Source organism: Phalangium opilio, unplaced genomic scaffold (genome assembly GCF_054372755.1).
Source record: "Phalangium opilio isolate 3A_F unplaced genomic scaffold, DU_Popi_V2 ptg000070l_1, whole genome shotgun sequence".
NCBI classification, from domain to species: domain Eukaryota; kingdom Metazoa; phylum Arthropoda; class Arachnida; order Opiliones; family Phalangiidae; genus Phalangium; species Phalangium opilio.
In genome coordinates this window covers 14,834,671-14,854,174 of record NW_028324182.1, presented here as the reverse complement: position 1 = coordinate 14,854,174, position 19,504 = coordinate 14,834,671, and the positions used below count along the sequence as shown (strand labels likewise).

The 19,504-nt window shown below is 36.7% G+C and overlaps 2 protein-coding genes across 4 annotated transcripts in view; one reads left to right on the top strand and one right to left on the bottom strand.

Annotated features, from left to right (window-relative positions):
* LOC149661914 (uncharacterized) overlaps positions 1-19,504 on the bottom strand; it is a 205,479-nt gene that overhangs the window by 13,106 nt on the left and 172,869 nt on the right. The gene's annotated exons all lie outside the window — the stretch shown is intronic.
* LOC149661918 (cytochrome P450 1A1-like) lies at positions 8,099-12,081 on the top strand. 3 transcript variants are annotated; one of them, XM_089843466.1, is made up of 10 exons: positions 8,099-8,624; positions 9,655-10,090; positions 10,162-10,341; positions 10,450-10,543; positions 10,616-10,771; positions 10,837-11,045; positions 11,113-11,238; positions 11,298-11,402; positions 11,464-11,595; positions 11,657-12,081. In XM_089843466.1, the coding sequence occupies exons 2-10, from the start codon at positions 9,940-9,942 to the stop codon at positions 12,004-12,006; spliced, it is 1,503 nt and encodes a 500-aa protein (XP_089699592.1). In that variant the 5' UTR covers positions 8,099-8,624; positions 9,655-9,939; the 3' UTR covers positions 12,007-12,081. The 3 variants fall into 3 exon arrangements, with proteins under 3 accessions (XP_089699592.1, XP_089699593.1, XP_089699591.1); XM_089843467.1 differs by lacking the exon at positions 8,099-8,624 and having other exon boundaries at positions 8,681-9,893; positions 9,955-10,090; XM_089843465.1 differs by lacking the exon at positions 8,099-8,624 and having other exon boundaries at positions 8,681-10,090.

Below are 19,504 nucleotides of genomic sequence, written 5' to 3'. Positions count from 1 at the left end.
CAAAACCAACCCTAAAAATATTGCATTCAACAACTGGCAATATTAGGTCAGCTCTATTCCTAGAACCTTATGTTTAAGCCTATAACACCACACACACAGAGAGATATATACAGTTTCCCACGAGTTTTAGCTTCATATTACTCTACGCTCGTGACCATAACGTATACTGTATGTAGCAAGCAGAGCGCTTCATCGACCAAGACCAAATAAACAGACTCCCATAAGGCTCGCTTTTATTTTTGCTAGCTGTCAGGTCAGAGTATATACGACGTTTCCACGCAGAAGCGGATAAGGAGCTCGGAGGAGAGAGAGGCATGCCCGGAACTACTTCTTATAACTACTTGTTCATTCCAATAGTGTTTCGGTGGTCCATAGACCAGCAGCGCTTACTTAAAACGCTAGAGCGTTGGTTGGCAACATCTCACTAGCTAGCTAGCTAGCTCACTTGGCAGCAATTTTTTATTAAGTAAAGAATGAGAGCGTGATGCGCTTACCAAATTTTTAGAAGCATTAAGACCATACAAGAAACGAAATAAACGTATTATTCAAAGCTATTTGCGAATAAAAAAAGGGGTGTTTCCCTTACACCATCCCACGTGACTGCTTATCTTCTAGGCAAGCACGTGAGAGAGAGAGAGAGAGCTTTTGGAAGGCACGAGAAAATATTAAAAGAGCTAAGCTCTCTTCAGTATAAATGAGAATAATTAAAGACCAATGTTGTTAGGCCTGTTGATCGAATTAATATCAAATTTTATTTCAAATAATTTTTTTCTCCAAGAATAGAACAATTGCTTTGAATTAATCCAATTCAAAAACAAATGGAATAAATAAAATTATTAGTCTAGCAAAAGTTCGATGAATAAATAAATTAGGTTATAAGGATTGAACTGGGAAGACTATTCTAATATTTAAGAGAATTTAAGCAACCACCAGCAGACACGGCATAGGTCAATCAATTTTCTTTTCTAGACAATTCTTAGAAAAGCCGAGGTTGGCTGGCTGGCGAATAAAAATAAAAATGCACAGCACAAAACCCAATAATAAATAAAATAATAATAAAGTAAATCGCATTTGAAGTTTACAGATGAAACCCAAACCAAATGGAAGGAAAACCTTTATAAAATAACGGAACAACCTTCGATTTAATTTACTTCTGGTTACAGGGGGTTTTTCGAGGTCGTTAAGGAAATAAGCGAAGGAAACTTTTCTTCGAGACGACGGTGATTGGAATACGGTGCCTCCTCCGCGTGTCCACCACCCCTAAAGCGAAAGAAACGACTCGGAAAAAGACGATGGAGTGAGTGAGTCAGATGAAGGAAGGAATCGGAACGAACCAACCGGTTCAAACCCTGAACGCACTATACACACATACAGAGAGAGAGAAGCAAGCTAGGTCCGGCTCGGTCCCAATCTAATTACCGTTCAGGGGATTATTAAATTAATCGTTTGCATTTTCTCTTGGCTCGTGCATGCCGCCGAGCTTAGCTACAGTCCGAGCTCACCCTACACTTTCTTCAGTCTTCTGGAAAAGCGAATCTCGAGAAAAGTTTTCCCGCGCCAAAGAGAAATTGTCGGCGAAAGAAAAAGAAGAAAAGAATCATCGGGATGGAGAGAGAGAGAGAGAGACTTAATTCGGCAGTAGGACCCTCTCGGACGAATAGTACGCGATTGCGAAGCTTTCGTCCGGAAGAAATGAGTATACCACACGGGTAATTGATTTCTAATAGCCCGTATACCAATTTCATCCACCACCCTTCAAACCTCACTCATGGATGCAAAGCTCACACCAAAAGTCCATTACGCGTTGGATTTTCAAGAGAAAAAAACGCCCTCTACGCATTACATTTTATAGTATTATCTATTCATTTACTTGTGGTGAATTAACCAACCTTCAAAAAGGCTTACTTCAACTAATGGACTTTTATTTCTACATTCTTAGCGAAAATCCCCTCTTCTCTTTCAACCAAGTATCTCTATATATTACACAACAGCGATTATATAGCCCTCGTAAAAATCAGTAACGTTTTATATGATATTAGGCAATCCAGAATTCGGATTACGTTCCAACTAATTGCGTTTCGGATTCCGGATTAAAAAGGATTAACGCGGGGCCCCGTAATCCTTTTCGTTACCCTCCTCTCCTGGCGCTGAAGTATATACCGTTCTTTACATATTACGTATAATTAATAAATTTCATTTATGAAAAAGGGCTAAACGATCCACAAGCACGCTACACTCTACCATATCCTCGGTCCTATAATTACCTTCCATTTTTGAAACACCCTGTATAATTTATTCGGGTATCAGGTCAAAAATGCAATGTAGATAAAACCTAGAAACAATTAGGCCTAGCATCACCGTTCCATTTACAACAGTCTATTACAATTTAGAGTTTTAGACAATTCGTGAATAAGGCATTTATAAATCTGAACAATTTAGGCTTAGGTTATATAAAGGTTTAGCTTTGTATTTAAAGCAAACTATGATTGGAATGTAACTCCTATACGACGAGTTTATTAGGGGGGAGGTTTTCCAATCTTTGTTTACGGAGGTTGGCTTCGAATTTGAGTGTGCTTTGTTGAATTCTCTTTGGTCAATTTCCTTTGGGAATTACAGAGATACAGTGGCGTAAACATTACTTTTCCCTTTGGATTTGGCGCGTCCACAATGTGGCTTAGATATTGGAGTGCTAGTGATTTTCAGATTGGTTATTTTTGTAGTTCAGGGCGAACAAATTTCCCAGATTTCCCTGCATTTTACAATAAATAAAAAATTTCCCTGAGTTTTCCCTGAAGTTGCACCTCCTGAGGTATAGAATTGCCATGGGAAAAAAACATCAGATTTGACTTCAAATAGCTAACCAACAATATTATAGAAAATTCCGCGAGTATTTGGCGGGAAATAAACGTAACGTATACTTTGATATTACGATTTGTTTCTAATTAATAAAACGTATATACATAATTAAAGTTGTTGTATTATTAATAACGAAATGGTGCACGGATATTATTAAGCGGGGAAAAACACGCAAAACAAATGCAACGCTATTTTAGTTAACAAGTCACAATCTATAATATATTTCTCCATGGACTCAATAATTCTATAAAGGACTAGAAATAGTATTTATTCTTCTTGTGGGATATAATGGCAGAATTAATTCATTTATAGCGTGCAGTGGTTTTGTGAGAAACTAACTACCTGCCGGTGCCTAATTATGTTATAACTCTTTATATAGCAACAGGCGCTAGCGTGACATGCTATTAACGAAAACCATGCCCACCTCCAGTTATTCGTTAATGTTTAATAGAAAATAATAAACGGTAAAAAAAATTATATATCAAGGCATTTTTTGCCCCCAATATCTTGCCCCCAAAAGCCTCAACGTGGAGAGTCAGAGCGTAGGGCGCGCGGAGAGGAAGAGAGAAAACGACCCCCAATATCTTGCCCCCAAAAGCCTCAACGTGGAGAGTGAGAGAGAAAACGAATAAAATCGCGAGGGAGAAAAACGCGTCTGTAAAGGGTTTTCATTTAAAGTTAATTAAAAAGTTAATGGAGTTACGGGTGTAAATCGAAATGCGCGATTGAGACGGAAAGGCATTCTTTCCGGAGAATAATTTTCGAAACTGTCACGCGATCCTAACGCTGTGAAAAGAAGGTGTTAAAACGCGTTCAGAAAGGAAAAACGTGAAAAAACGCGTCTGTAAAGGGTTTTCATTTAATGTTAATTAAAAGGTTAATTGAGGTACGGGTGTAAATCGAAATGCGCGATTGAGACGGAAAGGCATTCTTTCCGGAGAATAATTTTCGAAACTGTCACGCGATCCTAACGCTGTGAAAAGAAGGTGTGAAAACGCGTTCTGAAAGGCGCGATGAGACGACGACGACGACGACTGGCTTTTTATTATGTAGATATGTAATTACTATCAACGAAAATAAATAATGCATTTAAGAACATGAAACATACTTCTCTAAACCGAAACCACCGTATTAACAGGTGTATACGAATACTTATATACTATGTTTATCATATAGTTTTATAAATTTCAGCATTTCCCTACGGTATTCTGCTAAAAATCCAGAGGAGCTAGGTGTTGTGTAAATAAAAAATCTTATTAGCTAAAGAAAAATGGCGAACTCTTGTAAGAAAAGTTCTCCAACCATTATCGAAATAAATTAGGTTCGGAGACTTCTTAGGAAAGATTTGCTCCCTAATTACTCTTGGCACGGCGTGAGATATAAACAACCCAAAGAAAAAGAAAAAAAATCCAAGTCCTGATAAACATGAATATATTAAAAGTTTCCATGAATATTAACTGGTGTATTTACTATTTAATAAATGCATTATTATACAACGAAACAATATTACTAATAATCTATTGAATATTCTTAGATAAAAATGAACAAATTCATGATTAGCGCACGATACAAGAGATAGGATGAAAACGTGTAGGTGTCTCTAAAACTCGACCTGCAGATCTTTTGATCAGGATCTCGTCGCTATTTCGAGTACCTTTTTTTATCTATCATTTTTTAGGGCTATAGGACGTAGTATAGCAATGTAGTTTTCCTTCAGATTAACCGATAAGTAGGAAGCAAAAAAAAAAAAAGAGGGGGTGGGGGTCGCGGAAGCAGTATTGAATCAAAATGTCAACGCCGAGGTTAAAAGCCAGGAGAGCTTAGGAAATTCGAGGAAGGAAGTTTTTATTATACAGGCATACCATGTATAATGCCACGAATATCGCTTGCTTTAATACGTAATCCCCCGAGCTACCCCAGTCTAACAATCGATCCCTAGTAATAAGAGTATACAGTTTTAAACGAGCTAAAAGTCAGGGTTTGAGAAGGGGAATGTCAAACTCGCTGCAAATCAATGCTATCAAGGGTATATGATATGGTTACAAGTGTAGCATGGGCGATATATTGTTTCAAAAGGGGTAATTGAACAAAAATGAATTTGAAGTAAAATAAAGTTTATCTAATATAATAATTTTAATCTTTTTTCAGATAAGTTATTTTGTATATTTGTTATTTGATTATTATAAAAATATACCGTATGAAAAAATCTCTATAAGAAAAAAAATAAAGTACATATTTTGATGGATACATCGCTAAGTTAATAGACTTCTTTTGGAGGAAAAAGGGGGGATTGAAATTGGGAATCAAAAATCAATAGTTACAAATCCCTTTTCGAACATAATCGACTTTCATTTCTTTCCGTTTTTTTTCAGTCCTTCTCCCTTCTCCTTTTCACCCCATTTTTTATTTCTCTATACTCTTTTGGGGCCAAATAAGAGGGGGGAGGAAGAGAACGTATAACAGATTAGGGGGGTCCATGGATACCCATGCAACCATCCTCTCTATCCCCATAGAGTAATTCTACATCCCTATTTTTTTTTTAAAGCTAGATATATCCGGGATTTTCAATTGAAATCGATAGCATTTTTTTCTTTCTTGGTCTTCCTTCTTACTCTCCTCCGTAAAAAAAAACTAATATCCCCATTATGGGTGAGGAAATTCGATTTGCAACGTATTAGTTTTATATAAATGACTGATAAATAGAGTTTCCCATCCTCTTCCTTCGTATACAGCATCTTTTCGGGAAAAAACGGGATCCCTGGATAATTTACTTCGCAAAAGAAAAATATGTTATAAGATTAAGGATGCTACGTTGCTTCAAGAATCGAATTTACAGAAATTCCAATACGTTTTCGTGTAGGCCTAATTGTTAAGCCTTTTTATAAAAATAAAAAAATAAATCCATTACCAATCAGGCAGGATTCATACGGTATTTTCTGAAACCTTTTATAACATATTCCCAGGTGTTCATTTTAAATTAAATTAGTAGTTATAATCTCTCAGCTATGAAATAAATTCACGCTATGAAGATATACATAAATATATTTATTTATTTATTCGCAAAAAAAAACCATTTTCCTGTACTGCATGCAAATTACAGTTGAAGTTCCTGTACTGCATGCAAATTACATTTGAAGTTCATTTCCTAAATGTCAAGGAATTTTATAGATAATGCTCACTAAAGAGGCTAGAAAAATTCCGCCCTCTTTTGTTAAAGGGCGAGTATCATTGTCTTCTCCGATTTCAAACGTTCTTATAACCCTAACTAATCTACTTTTCATTAAAAGTAATTTCAAAATATTTTAAGGAAGCCAACTTATAGGGGTAAACCACTCCATGTATTTCCTACGAGCTCCTGTAAAAGTGTTTTTCCCTCTCAAAATCGTAGACAAAACCATATATCTCGCCTCCCTGTCTGGAAATTTATTTTATATTAAAAGATTTATATAGAACGTTATCTTTGTCCAATAAAAACGTTGGCGTTTAAGACGAGGACGAGGACGAAGACGCCATAGCGGTCATATTTACACGACACCAGGGTGGGTGACACTGAGAATTGATAATACAACCGTAAACGAGTGGAGTCCCCTCTTCAAGAAAAGGAGAATTTTATGGCGGGAAATATACCATAACATAAAGAGAGACGAGAGAGAGAGAGAGAGAGAGAGAGAGAGAGAGAGAGAGAGAGAGAGAGAGAGAGAGAGAGAGAGAGAGAATCGGGACAAAATGGTCTCGACGGGTGACCGGAATGGGAATATACACAAGGAACTTTTTGGCAGGGACGCTACCAAACATTTGTATAGCCGGGGTACGGTGTTGGGGGAAAAGTCTACAAATGAGATTCCGACGCGGATTCGCCTTCATGGAATTGGCATCTTTAGAGGGAGAGGGAGAGAGAGAAGAGAGAAAGAGAAGAGAAAACGTCTTAAAGACTGATAGAGACCGAACCGAGCTGAAAAGAGCGCGCGAGCGCTGAACAAGACCAGGGGTATATATAGGGGGATGAGACACCAGCCAAAATGGGATTATATCTCCTCCTCATACGGGGGACATATAAGCACGGAGCTTCTATTAACAGGGAGAGGAAACTTCCTTCCCCTCAAGTACTGTAAAGGCCCTTAGGAAACGTAGACACTATTTGTCCATAAAAAGGGGCACATTTTCAATCCCCCCCTCGGTTTTCACTGGTAAAAAATTGGAGCCTAAGTAAACAACAAAGATGGCCGCCTTCACTCGTTCGTAGAAAGACATAAGCCTCGGACTTTTTAATGTTTAATTGCTATAATAATTGGTACAATTTTAAAAATTAAAATGGATTGCGATTACAATCAGTTAGTTTGTAAAAAGGGGAAGAAGAAGAAATGTGTTTGCGGAAGCTGTAGAAGCGATTCACGATATAAATCGTCCTTTTATGGCCAGGAATTAAAGTTTATAGTCCGTACCTTTTTAGTCTTAGCAGGGAGAGAGGCTTTTGTCTCCATTTGTATAGTCACAAAACCTTTATTTTCAACATAATCACGAAGCTTAATATAATCTGGATTTGTTCAGAGCACAACGGAGCTACACGACCACGTTCAACGTCTTCAAACTTTCAACGGCGGTCGCGTAAGCCTTGTCTACAAGCAGGCGTCGCGTTCCTCCAACTTCCTTACGAAAAGAAAATGACGTCAGACTTTGTTTACATAGACTCTGGGTGCGCGCGAGGAATGAAAACGGTGCGCAGAACCGAGGTACGCTAAGAGCGAGGGGGAAGAGACCGAGTTTCCTCTCCCTGTATTAGAAGCTCCGTGATATAAGAGAAGACGGTCAAGACACTGTACCACCGTCTCATAGTCCTGGATGCTTTAGTGGGTATGGACCATCGAAGTCAAGAAATAGAAGTAAAAATTAGGTGTTTTAGAAACTGGTTTTACCTTATTACTTAACAAAGGTAACCTAATTTCTTAATGAGTTTATAGATACCCCTCATAATTCTAATTGCGATTTCATTGGCTCGTAGCAACGATAATGATTAGTCTAGCTAGCTCTTCCCACAAAACCCGCCTAGATACGTTGAGAAAACAGCTTGGTAACAATGTGAAGTAGTACCACTTCTGTAACTGTACTTCTGAGGTATCGACGTACACGGCCCACGGGAGCTAAGCTAAGCTAAGCTAAATGTTGGCGTTGTGTCGATATGACGTAGAGGGAGGAGGGCGAGTTCTATTTGGGGTGATTCCAGAGAGCCAGCTCCGCTCGCTCCGATTCAATGGCTATGAATAGAGACGATATGGATGATTCGACGATAAGAGAGGGGGACCCATAGATATAGGAGCGACGCCGGCTCGCGCGGAGCGTCCTTTTGTGTGTGTCCAAAGTTATAGCGTCTATATACATCCATCCCATAGCTCAAAGTTCCATCTAGACATTCTAGACCCCCGAATGCACTATAGATCTAGAGACAGAGCGGGCGATTCCACGGCTTATGGCGGCGGGACTAACCGGTCGTTATTACGACGTTGGGGCATAACTGCATGGGGAGAAGGCGGCGGAAAAAAAGACACCTATTTGTGGATTTTCGCCCACTGAATCTATTCCAAGATTTAATAGCGCTGCCTACCCTACCTCGCGTGGAGTATAAAAAATAAGGGTCGAAATAAATGGAGTTTAAAAATAAAATATCTCGCGGGAGGTTTTTCATATCATATCTTTCGGAATGATGGAATGCTCCAGTGCAAGCCGAGTCTTCTAAAGCGAGCGCATTACGCCATGAATGCGCAGGAATCGAGGTTAGAAAATCTCAGTTTCTTGACTCTAGATCTACTCTAGAGTCGGAGCGACCAGTTCCCGAAGTGAATTATGGGTGAAACAAAAAGAAATTAAATTAAAGCTAAGATGGATCGAGTCTTGGTTTAATGAGGCCCGAATAGACTGATATCAACCTGTCTCTTTTCTCTGGTCGTGTGATCAGTAAAATATGGGGGTGGGCCGGAATAGCAGACGACGCAGAGGCTTCCTTTAGTTTATGCCGTATTAAGCAAAATAGTACTGTACCATTTAGGAAAAATATCAAATTGCAATACAATGAAATCTGCACTTATGTTTTCAGTTGGTCGGTGGTTAAGTCAAACTTAGCTCTCAAAAATTAAAATAATTAGGAACTTTTTAGTCGCATGGAAAATCTACAGGACCCGGGACGGCCAACTTGGAGCCAATGAACCTCATAGCTGATAAATTAAAGTTGAAAAAATTTAACTATGACATTACAGCGGAAATTTGTTGTGTGTCTATTTAGTAATAAATATATTTCCAGTGCGATAAAAAATATTATTATCTGTCATCACAATTGACGCCTCTACCAAGGTTGATAAACAACTTGAAAATTGCAAAAGAGCGTAAAAATATTTTGATAACGTCCCTGAAGAATTTTGAATCGCTTACATTCTCCCTCGTATCTCCGAACAGACTGAGGGGCAAATCACTCTGACATTACGGGTTAAGTGTACAGTCAATAAAGTCACAAGCATAGTGCACAGATTACAATGAGTCACTGCACCTCGGTTTTCAGCGGGCGGCGGTAAATATCTAATCAAATAACATTATTCTAACCATTAGTCAGTTAAAATTAAACAGCTATCAGAAATATCGTATCAAAGTGTAGAGTACAATGTCAAAGCGATAAGCCGCGATTCACCCTAAAACCTTTTAAAGCGACAAAAACCAACATCAATATACAATTTTGGATAACGTTTTTCAAAATAGCAACTTTATAAAAGGGTGGCTTTGCTAAACGAGTAGAGCAATATATTCTTTCTCTAGTTCCCAGAAACTTAAGTCCAGCTTCCACTGCCAAATACAATCCCGATTATTGTTTCTAATAACAATAATCTTCTCCCTTCGGTTTGGGATCGAAGCAACTGAAAAAACATTTCACTGCGATAGACGCATTGACAGATTGATTGGTAACTAATAGACTCAAATGGCTAAACCAATTTGTATTAGACCTTGAAAAACTACATATAAAAAATGAAACAACCTTGAATGAGCTTCAATACTTCGTAAGCCTCTGTACAAAAGGTTGCGAAAAAACCGTCCGGTTAAAACATGATAATTCAACAGCTGTGGCAGATCGAATGGACTTGGATTGCCACTGTGTTGATAGGCGGTCTAGTCTACTTAGTGGTAAGTACCATTTTGAGGAGGAGATCATTACCGCCCGGTCCAACACCTTTGCCAGTACTTGGAAATCTTTTAGGTATGGAACAAACAATAAGTTTACTTCAAATTTATCCGGATTATAGTTCAATTTAAATGACTGTAATTTAGAACTTAGAGGCGATGCGAGACTCGACGACAAAGTGAAGGAATGGAGGTCCAAATACGGCAATATTTTTACAATATGGTTGGGATTAGACCCCATGGTGATTGTAACCGATTGGGAAACCACCAAAGAAGCGTTATTAACGAAGAAGAGCAGCTTCAGTGGTAGACCAATCAGATATACGGGTATGATAAACCAGTTCCACTAATTTGAAGTGTTTGAAAAATGTCGTTCTTTTAAGGTACAATGTTATGATACCTGAACTTTTACTTTAAACATTCTTAAAACTTTAGGCGCTATGTTTCTAAATGGTAACGAAAATGTCTTCGCCTCTGACGTGGGTCCAGCTTGGGAAACGCTCAGAAAACTTTTCGCATTGGCTATTAGGTAAGTTTTGAATTAACTAACTTCAAAATTTCAAACATTAAGATTTGAACTTTTGCAAAATACATGATGCAGGAAGTATTCGATCAGCGAAAAACTTCCCCTCCTGATCAATGACGTAGTTGACCAAACTATATCACTTATGTTAGACAAAAAGGGACCTTTTGACCCTAGCGAGTACCTGTACTTTACTATTTATAACGTAATCGCTTCAACGGCGTTTGGAAAAAGGTAAACTAACATTCCGATGGATATACGCGAATGACGTACGCTAACTGATAAGTCTCCCCACAAAGGTACACGATCGACGATGATGAATTCCAGGAATTGAAGAATGCCAACGACAATGTTTCGATTGAACTTGGTCTTGGTACCATATTGGACATTTACCCAATTTTGCGTCATATTTACCGTGGGAAAGATAAGAAAATTCGGACTATGATTAATACGTTCTTTGACACCATTAGTAAGGAATATATAAAACATAGGCAGACGTACCAGAAAGGTAATTTCACAAAAAATCTAGGATTAAGATTAAAGCACTATACGGAAGAATATACGAAACCTTTCAGGCGTCATTCGAGATTTTACTGACGCGTGTTTGGCTGCCAAGGAAGAAGCCGAACTCGAAGACTACAACACGGCCAAATATTTCACCGATGGAAACATGGTTAATGTTATCAACGACCTATTCAGTGGTAAATTTCAATTTGCTTGTACCATACTTAAATTACACGTAATACCGTGGTACTTTTAGCCGGAACCGAGACGACAAGAATGACATTAACGTGGACAATACTGTACTTGGCTAGTCACCCGGAAGCTCAGGAGAAGGTCCGAAAAGAAATTTTAACAAACATTGGTAAATATCAGAGTTCTCATTACATGCCAAATTGATATTACAAGGTAATCATTATTTTTAGGTGACAATATTCCCGTTCAAGAAGATCGACACAAATGTCCTTACACTCAAGCTGTCCTAACTGAAACTTTACGTCTACGTCCAGCAGTTTCGTTCAGTTTAGAACACAAGGCGTCCGTTACCGCGAAACTCGGTATAAACAAAAATTAACTTTAATTTCCAAGGTTAAAACCTAAGTGACGTGTTTTGATTAGCCGGCTATGAAATACCAAAGGATACTAGCATCGTCTTTCATTATTTATCTCAACAAATGGAACCGAAAATGTTCAAGGACCCCGAAGCCTTCCGCCCTGAAAGGTTTTTGGAAGAAGATGGTGGTTTCATGACGACCACTCGATTCACTAATTACCTCCCATTTGGATTGGGTCGAAGAGCCTGTCCTGGAGAGAAACTAGCCAAGGCCGACCTATTTTTAGTGTTAGCTGGATTTCTTCAAAAAGTTCGTTTTTCGCTGCCCAAAGGAGCCAAAGTTGATTTTGAACCCTTAAACTCAGTGGCGGTAAACCTACCAAAACCATTCAAAATTATTGTAGAGAAAATATGAAATAACCCCTGAATTGTATTACTTATAAGCCCAATTATTATAAAAAATAAAATATTACATACTTTTAAACCGAAATGCAAATGCATTTATTTAATGTTGTTTATTTATAATGTTATGTAACCTGAACTTTTAATTTAACGTCAATAACATTCAAGCAGTAATTTCTCCAGACTTCATGACGCCTACCCTTAAAAAAACTTAAAAACAATCAAGCTGTCACTAACCAACCCTTTATGAAAATCAAGTCATAAGGAACTTGAATGCGAATTTCAAAAGCTGTCTAACGAACAACGTTAATGAAAATAAAATAGAAAAATTAAAGATTGGGGAAAATGTCAATCAACGTGGGAGTTCGAGCCAGGAAGAAGAAACTAAATAAGATTTGCCAGATCAAATAATATTTCGCATTGGGAGGGCCGGTCGCGTCATTGTGTGTTTTAGCGTAATGACTTTTAGTTCTTCTAGGAAAAGAACGTCGACTTTGGTGGCGTCTTGGGTGGGCGAAAAACGAGTTGGTGGGTGGGCAACCCAATCAGAAAAGGCGTACGTATGTCCTAAGACTCAGAGAGAGAAAAGGGGGGGCAGAGAAGAGTAAAAGGGGAAGTAGATACAACTTCCTGTTTCCACCTCAAATGGGAAAATTATTAATGGCGGCGTTTCCGGTTTTTCCTCCAGAGATTTTTCCGTTTACAAGAAGAAAAAGAACAAAGGAAACTTCGCCTTACAACAAAAAAAAAAAAGAAAAGGTTTCTAACACCTACGTTTTCATTTCCGTTTTAGTTCCTATACTCGGGAATGAATTGAATTGAATTGCATTGCATTGCGATAAAGGTTTTTATGAATAAAAACATTATCTATTGGCGTTCTTCTATACTATATTTGTTTTGCGCTTGAATTTGAAATCTTATTTATTCAAAATACTTCAAAGGAATATTAGATATAATAATTATACTGAAATTTAAACTTTAAAATACTTTTGATGTAACGCTAAAAGGTTGAACCATTTTATATTCAGGTTATTTACATTTAATTAAACAAGGTAAGACGAGAATTAGAATTTTAAAGTAAACTACTAATTATAAATTAGGTTTTAAAGCTCGGAGCCATTAAATTACTGGCAAAATATGATTATTTTATATGTATATTTTTAGTATTCCTTAAAGCATTATATATAATGAATCACTATTCAGTGAATAAGACCCTTTTAAAAGGTAAGTTAAGTAAATTTCGGGAATTATAATGTTAATGATAACATTTTGTAAATTAATCCTGTATAGGAAGGGAACTTTTATAAGGTAAATAAACTTAATATTATCTTATTAACGAAAACAAGTTATTGATCAAAATTTCGGTAACTTAAAACTTAACAAAACTAAAACTAAAAGTCGACAAAAATAAATATTACTGGCACGAGAAAGATTTTTATATGAAGAAAGCGCGGGAAGCTTTTTTTTACAAACAAAACTGGCGGGAAAAGAGCAAAACAGTGGTGGTAAATAAACAAACAGCTATACAAGCTCGGAGATGAATCTAAATAATGGCGACACAAAACAACAAAAGGGGTAAAGAAGAAAAAAAACCTTTCCTCTCTGGAGAAATAATCCTTATAACGAGGCTACCCTACGACTTCAGAGAGAAGAGGTTGGACATTTACTATATAAATAAACGCTTTCTGAATGAATTTTGGTGCAAAGATTTTATAATCATTGGAAATAATGATCAAAATTAAAGTAATTTTCCTAAAAAGACAAGAGTAACAAATATTTAGCTACAATGAAAATTTTGAGCCTTAAATTGTCTATTGGACACCTAATATAAAAGAAATAAGACAAAAATAACATTTGACAGACATTTCAGAAACACCCTGTACATAAATGAAGAAAAATCGTACTTTTGAGTTGACAAGTGTCCATTTTGAGAAGCAAATTCACAAAAAAAAAAAAAAATCTAGGAGTCATTAGAGCTTAACATATCGTCCAAAAATGAGACTATAGAACTAAGCCTTGGCCGGGTGGGGGGGGGGGAGGTAGAAGAAGTTCATTTCGCGCATCGCCTATAAATAGGGAGATTAAAAACAGGGGACCAGATCCCATAGCAGAGAAGAAAAAGACACGAGATGCAGTGCTCCCAAAGAGAGAGGGACAAATATAAAAAGTGGAATGAAGAGAAGAGACTAAAAAAAAATCTGATTACTTTTTCAAGTCTCTCTCTCTTTTCATTGCTAATGACCCGAAGCTAACCCACAGTCTCGTATAAAAAGGTCGTTATCTAAAGCCAGCTTTCTTGGCTACGTCCCGGCCTTTCCCCATCTTAATGTACACCGACCCCCGAAAGATGCTACAGATGAGCTCTCTGATAACGGTACTAACTAGGTACTACCATGCAGTCATGGTTTTGGATAATCACGAAAAAGAACAAATAAACAACAAAACTACCTTACCCCATTTTGTTTTTTCTAACAGCGTCGCAGATTCCAGTTTGTTTTTTAATGTTATATAAATATAACAGTTTAATTATGATTAATGTACGATTGTTTCAACTCAGGATTGCTGGTAGTATAGTTTTATCAAAGACATTATTGGTTGAAATTTCAAGAAGTAGGGTTACAATTTTTCACCCAGACATTAAGACATTGTAACAGACGGAGGAGTCAAGCTAAATGTAGTTAAAATTAACTGTATATATTTTTTCAGCCAATATTAAAATTATTTCTTAATGAGAATTGAAATGAAAATTCTAAGTCCCAAAATTTTAACACCTATTGAATTTCTGGGCCGAATTCCTTGGAAGGACATCTGATATTTTAAAACCCTGAAATCGACTGACTTAAAAAAAGACATCAGCGGAATAAATCTTTTCATTGGCCAAAAAAAAATGGGCCATTTCCGATCAGGTCCAAAAAAAATGTCAGCGAGTAAAGAATCCGAGGAGTTCATTTTATTTTTCATTCTTCCTTCCAGATATATTTATAAGAATATAAAAAGTAAGTTTTTTTTGGGCTAGGAGAGAGAAAAATTTGATTTTTTCTTTACTCCTTCTTTCTGCAGCCCATTCCTTAGATTATGGTCGCGAATAACAATAATCCGCGAAGTAGTTTCCTGGCAAAAGTACATTACATTACGTTGCTTGCTTTTTTTTTTGGTCGACAAAGATCGAATTTTTGAAAAAGATGGAGAGAAAGAGAGAAAGGGGAAAAATTCTTTCTCAGACCTTAATGTTCCGCAAACTTCTTTTGAAATATTGGTTTTTACATCCATTCGATTCAACGACCCGTTTTTGTCTAAATTTGACTTCTCTTTACGTGTAGAAGCTATCATTCATTCACGGTATATATATTCTCTTATATCATTGGTGTATGGAAAAGAAATCAAGAGTAAATAAACTAGAAGTATATTCAGAACGACGCATCGATTTATTTTCTTCGCATTGGAATGAAACTTTTCGTAAGAAAATTTTACAAGTTGTTTACTCCCATTTTTATTTACTCTTGTTAAAAAGAAGGACAAGAACAATTTTGCTAGCCTAAAACCTTCGGGGACGAATTGAGATATTTCGAAAGTATTCTATATTATACCAATATCCATTAGTTCGTAGTTGGTATTCGAGTAAGGCCATATAATGAAAGGAGAATGGGGAATGGTAGATAATATTAATAGAGATTCGTGCCTAACTACTAATAATTAACCTATCGCGAATTCTTAACTCCTACACAGCTAGAAAACCCAAAGGAAATTTGGGAAAAAGCCTATTTGGAAATTAAAAAAAAATAAAAACCCCGTTAAAGTCTAACTACAGACATTACGGAATATCCCAAAATATCCGGTAAAAAACTCGAGTCTAGACGCTTTATACCCTTCAAAATATACAGGGTGTTTATGATAAGTCTGCCATAAATTAAGGGGGATGGATATTCTTTGGTAAATCAATTTTGAGTCGAAAATGTAACTTCTATCTCCATTTTGTTTGCCCAATATATCCACCTTAATTTATGGCAGACTTATCAAAAACACCCTGTATACTGTAAATACTCCGTGAATAAGGTGGAACTGAAGTTTTTTGGACTTGGTTCAATTTCTGAAGGATTTTTTTCTTGTTATTTATCTTTTCACCAGTTAACCCTCAAGACTTACTGACACTCACAAGCATTAATTACTAATTTAAATGGGTCCACACGTTTATAAATCTACCTTATTTAAATCAGATATGTCAAGGTCCCTCGCAAGTCTCAGAAAAAATATCTAGAAACCTTAACAGAAAATTAAGATGAAACTAATATTATCAAAAATAAAATGTATTTTTATCATTGCTGGTTTTGAATTACGAAAATCGTTACTAAAAATAATCTTTTGCTCACGAGCAAGAACGAGAAAAGGTCTCGTGATTCGCGTTCAACTCAAAACAGTAAAATTACTAGGCCTAGGGTCCTACCTGTCGTACACGAATTTTTCACATTTTCACGTGAATATTTAATCGTAGAATATAATCAATATTTGTGTCTTAATGTCTCAACGCTCTAAGCTAAAATTAAATTTATTCTTAGGTGAAATGAATAGTTTCTTATAGTTGAATGAGTCGTAATGAAAAGATGCCAAACTAAAGAAAGAAAAGATCATTATCGTCATGATATATTCATAGAAGTTGCCGAAATGTTTAAAATTGGAACTGCCTGGATGAATACGAATCAGGCTTTCATAATTTCAAAGTGCAACGTTGCGGTAGGTAATATATATATATATAGGTATTTGCGCTTCTCTAAACATTTTCAAAAGGGATGTGAGATAAATTAGGCTAGAAACACGAGTTAGTATAGAAAGGTTGAATCGTAATATTTGCCTATAGCATTAATTTATTCAAAAATAATAATTATTATTATAAGAATTATTTTGGCTTAAAAAGTTGTCAGAATGTAGATGAATTTACGGATTTCACAACTATTACAATTTTAAAAATATGGGGAAACATCTTGAGGACATTGTCCACCTATCAAACAATCCCAAATACTTAATTTGTTTAAAAAAATTCGACCAAAGAAATTAAGTCTTTGAAAATGTTGAAGTTCAACACTGGTTCTTAATTTTAAGTGCAACTAAAAATTTAAATCATATTTCTTTTTATGCTTGGCAGATCTATTTTTAGTAACGGAAATAGATTTATTAATAATCCGCGGGTTATATGGAGGAATGATACGCGAGGTTGCCCCAGGAGTCAAATCTCTGGAGGGTTTTCAATCTTTGCGAAAGCGAAGCGGATGTGATGAAAAGCGACTTTGATTCTGGATACTTCATCATAAAACTAGTGCCAAGAAACGGAACGGTAAGGGGGGAGGGGCGCGAGAGTGACGCCCCTTGTTTAGCTTGGCTTGAAACGTCATGGACTGTAACTAGCGCATAGATATAATAAAGATTATTTTATAAATACTTTCATCCTACTATACAAAATAACTTTCAAATTTAACTGGAATTTTGTGTTTTTGAAATTGGTACTAATATAAACTTCTATAAAGGATGGTGCAGTATATCTATGTTTTTGATATCTATGAATAGAGAGAGTGTACGTCCCGCCATTTATTCTATTTATAAGACAGAACCATCATTTTGCGCGCGCGACTTTTTGGAAGATATGAATTGGCGCGACAGTTGCGCGCGCGCCATTTTAACCAACTCTCCCGCTAAAAACCTCCCCCATCCTTAACGGAATTAATTCGTAGACGATGGATCGACTTTGGGTTGCTGTTTAACACACGAAAGTGAAATATATCTTTGGTTAAAGAAGCCAAAAATTCGCCCACGCCGTGATCCGCAAAACTAGCAACGTATATTTTAAAAATTTCACTTTGCCAAGAAAAAAAAAGAAAGAAAATAAAAAGACCTTTCTTCTAAGAAATAATTTTCAAAGTTTAAATCCAATAACGTTAAAATTAGAGGTTCGTAGAATAAATCCGGTAGAAATTTCATTAACATATCTAGGTCTATTTATGCCTTAAAAATAAAGAAAAAAAATACCATGGTGTCAGGTGTCTAGCGAAGAATGTTAAAACCGTGTTTACTAAAATCTCAAAAACCATAAATCCACTTATTTTAAGGTGAATTTAGAGGTATAGTTTATAGAAATTTGATGAATACAAAACCTTTTTCAAAACAGTATAATAAATATTCTATTTCGTACTGTATATGAATATAATAGGTTAAAAGAAAGGCGTAAGCTTGGACGGGACATGGATGAAGAAGGTCCACGATTTTCATTCACCCCTTTATACATGTTTATCCAAAGAGAGTGTAAAGAGGGGGAGTAGAAAGCACGCCTGGAGTGTTGTTCTCGCTTTGAAAGCTTTCCTCTAAGTTCCGGTGTGCGCGCGCGCTTCTTTCTCTGCCCTATTATTGGTTGAAAGACAGGGGGAAAACGCGAGAACTCCCAAACTGCCTCAAGTGCCAATTCAAGCCGCTAGCTCCAACTCCCCCTCTTTATACCCTCTTTGGTTTATCTAAGCGGGGATGAATTGCAAATGCACCGTATAAACTAAAGGACACTGTATACATACATCTCTATAAGGTGTTTCTATTCCAGTTTCGTACACTATACGTTAATGTCCATAACAATGTACGTACAAAGGTAGGGTTAATCTGGCTCGACTTTAGTATAAAAATAGCCCGTATCTATCTAGTTCGGAGCTATGGTCGGCTTTGGTCGCCCCGTGGCAAGAAAAGATATAGCCGTTCAAACTATTATTAAGATGATACCGGTATGCTGTAAGAAGGAGAAGAAGAAGAAGGAGAAGAAGATATTTTTCTATTCACTTTGGGTTGGAGCTCAGGCGGAGCAACGGTATCATATCCGCGGAAGTAAAGCTCTACATAATTGATAGGATCCCGGTTAGCGAGTGGAGACTCCTGGGAAATCGCCTTATGGAAAGAAACTTTTTCTCCCTCCCACCTCTCTCTATTTCTCTCTCTCTCACTCATAGGCGAACGCTTACTCTTTGCTTTTATGATGATATAATCCGAAGTTCATAACTTGAATAACAATTAACAAGGTTCATAGTTGAATTTAATTTCCCTGATATCCCTGAATTTTACTAAAAATTCTAAATTTCCCGGAGTTTTTGTCAAATATTTATTTCCCTGAGTTTTCCCCATACATGAAGTAATAACAACGGGGGTGTTCTTATAATTGAAGCAACCACTTCACAGAAAACTTACTCAAAGCTAAAAAATTTCCCTGATATCCCCGGAATTTTAATAAAAATTCTAAATTTCCCGGAGTTTTCCCTGTTTGCATGAACTCTGAATTAAGCCGTGTACCACTTCAAAGTCATCTTGACTTCCATATCGGTTTTCCAGGGACCAGATATACTATGGAGCCCTTGCTGTTATTGTAAAAACTAAATCTCAACTTCTAGTTACGAACATCAGGTGTAGAATATAGTGTAGCCCGGTGCATGGCGAATCAGAAGCGGAAAAACGCGATGAAAAATTGAGAAAGGAAAGCAATAACGGCGCCG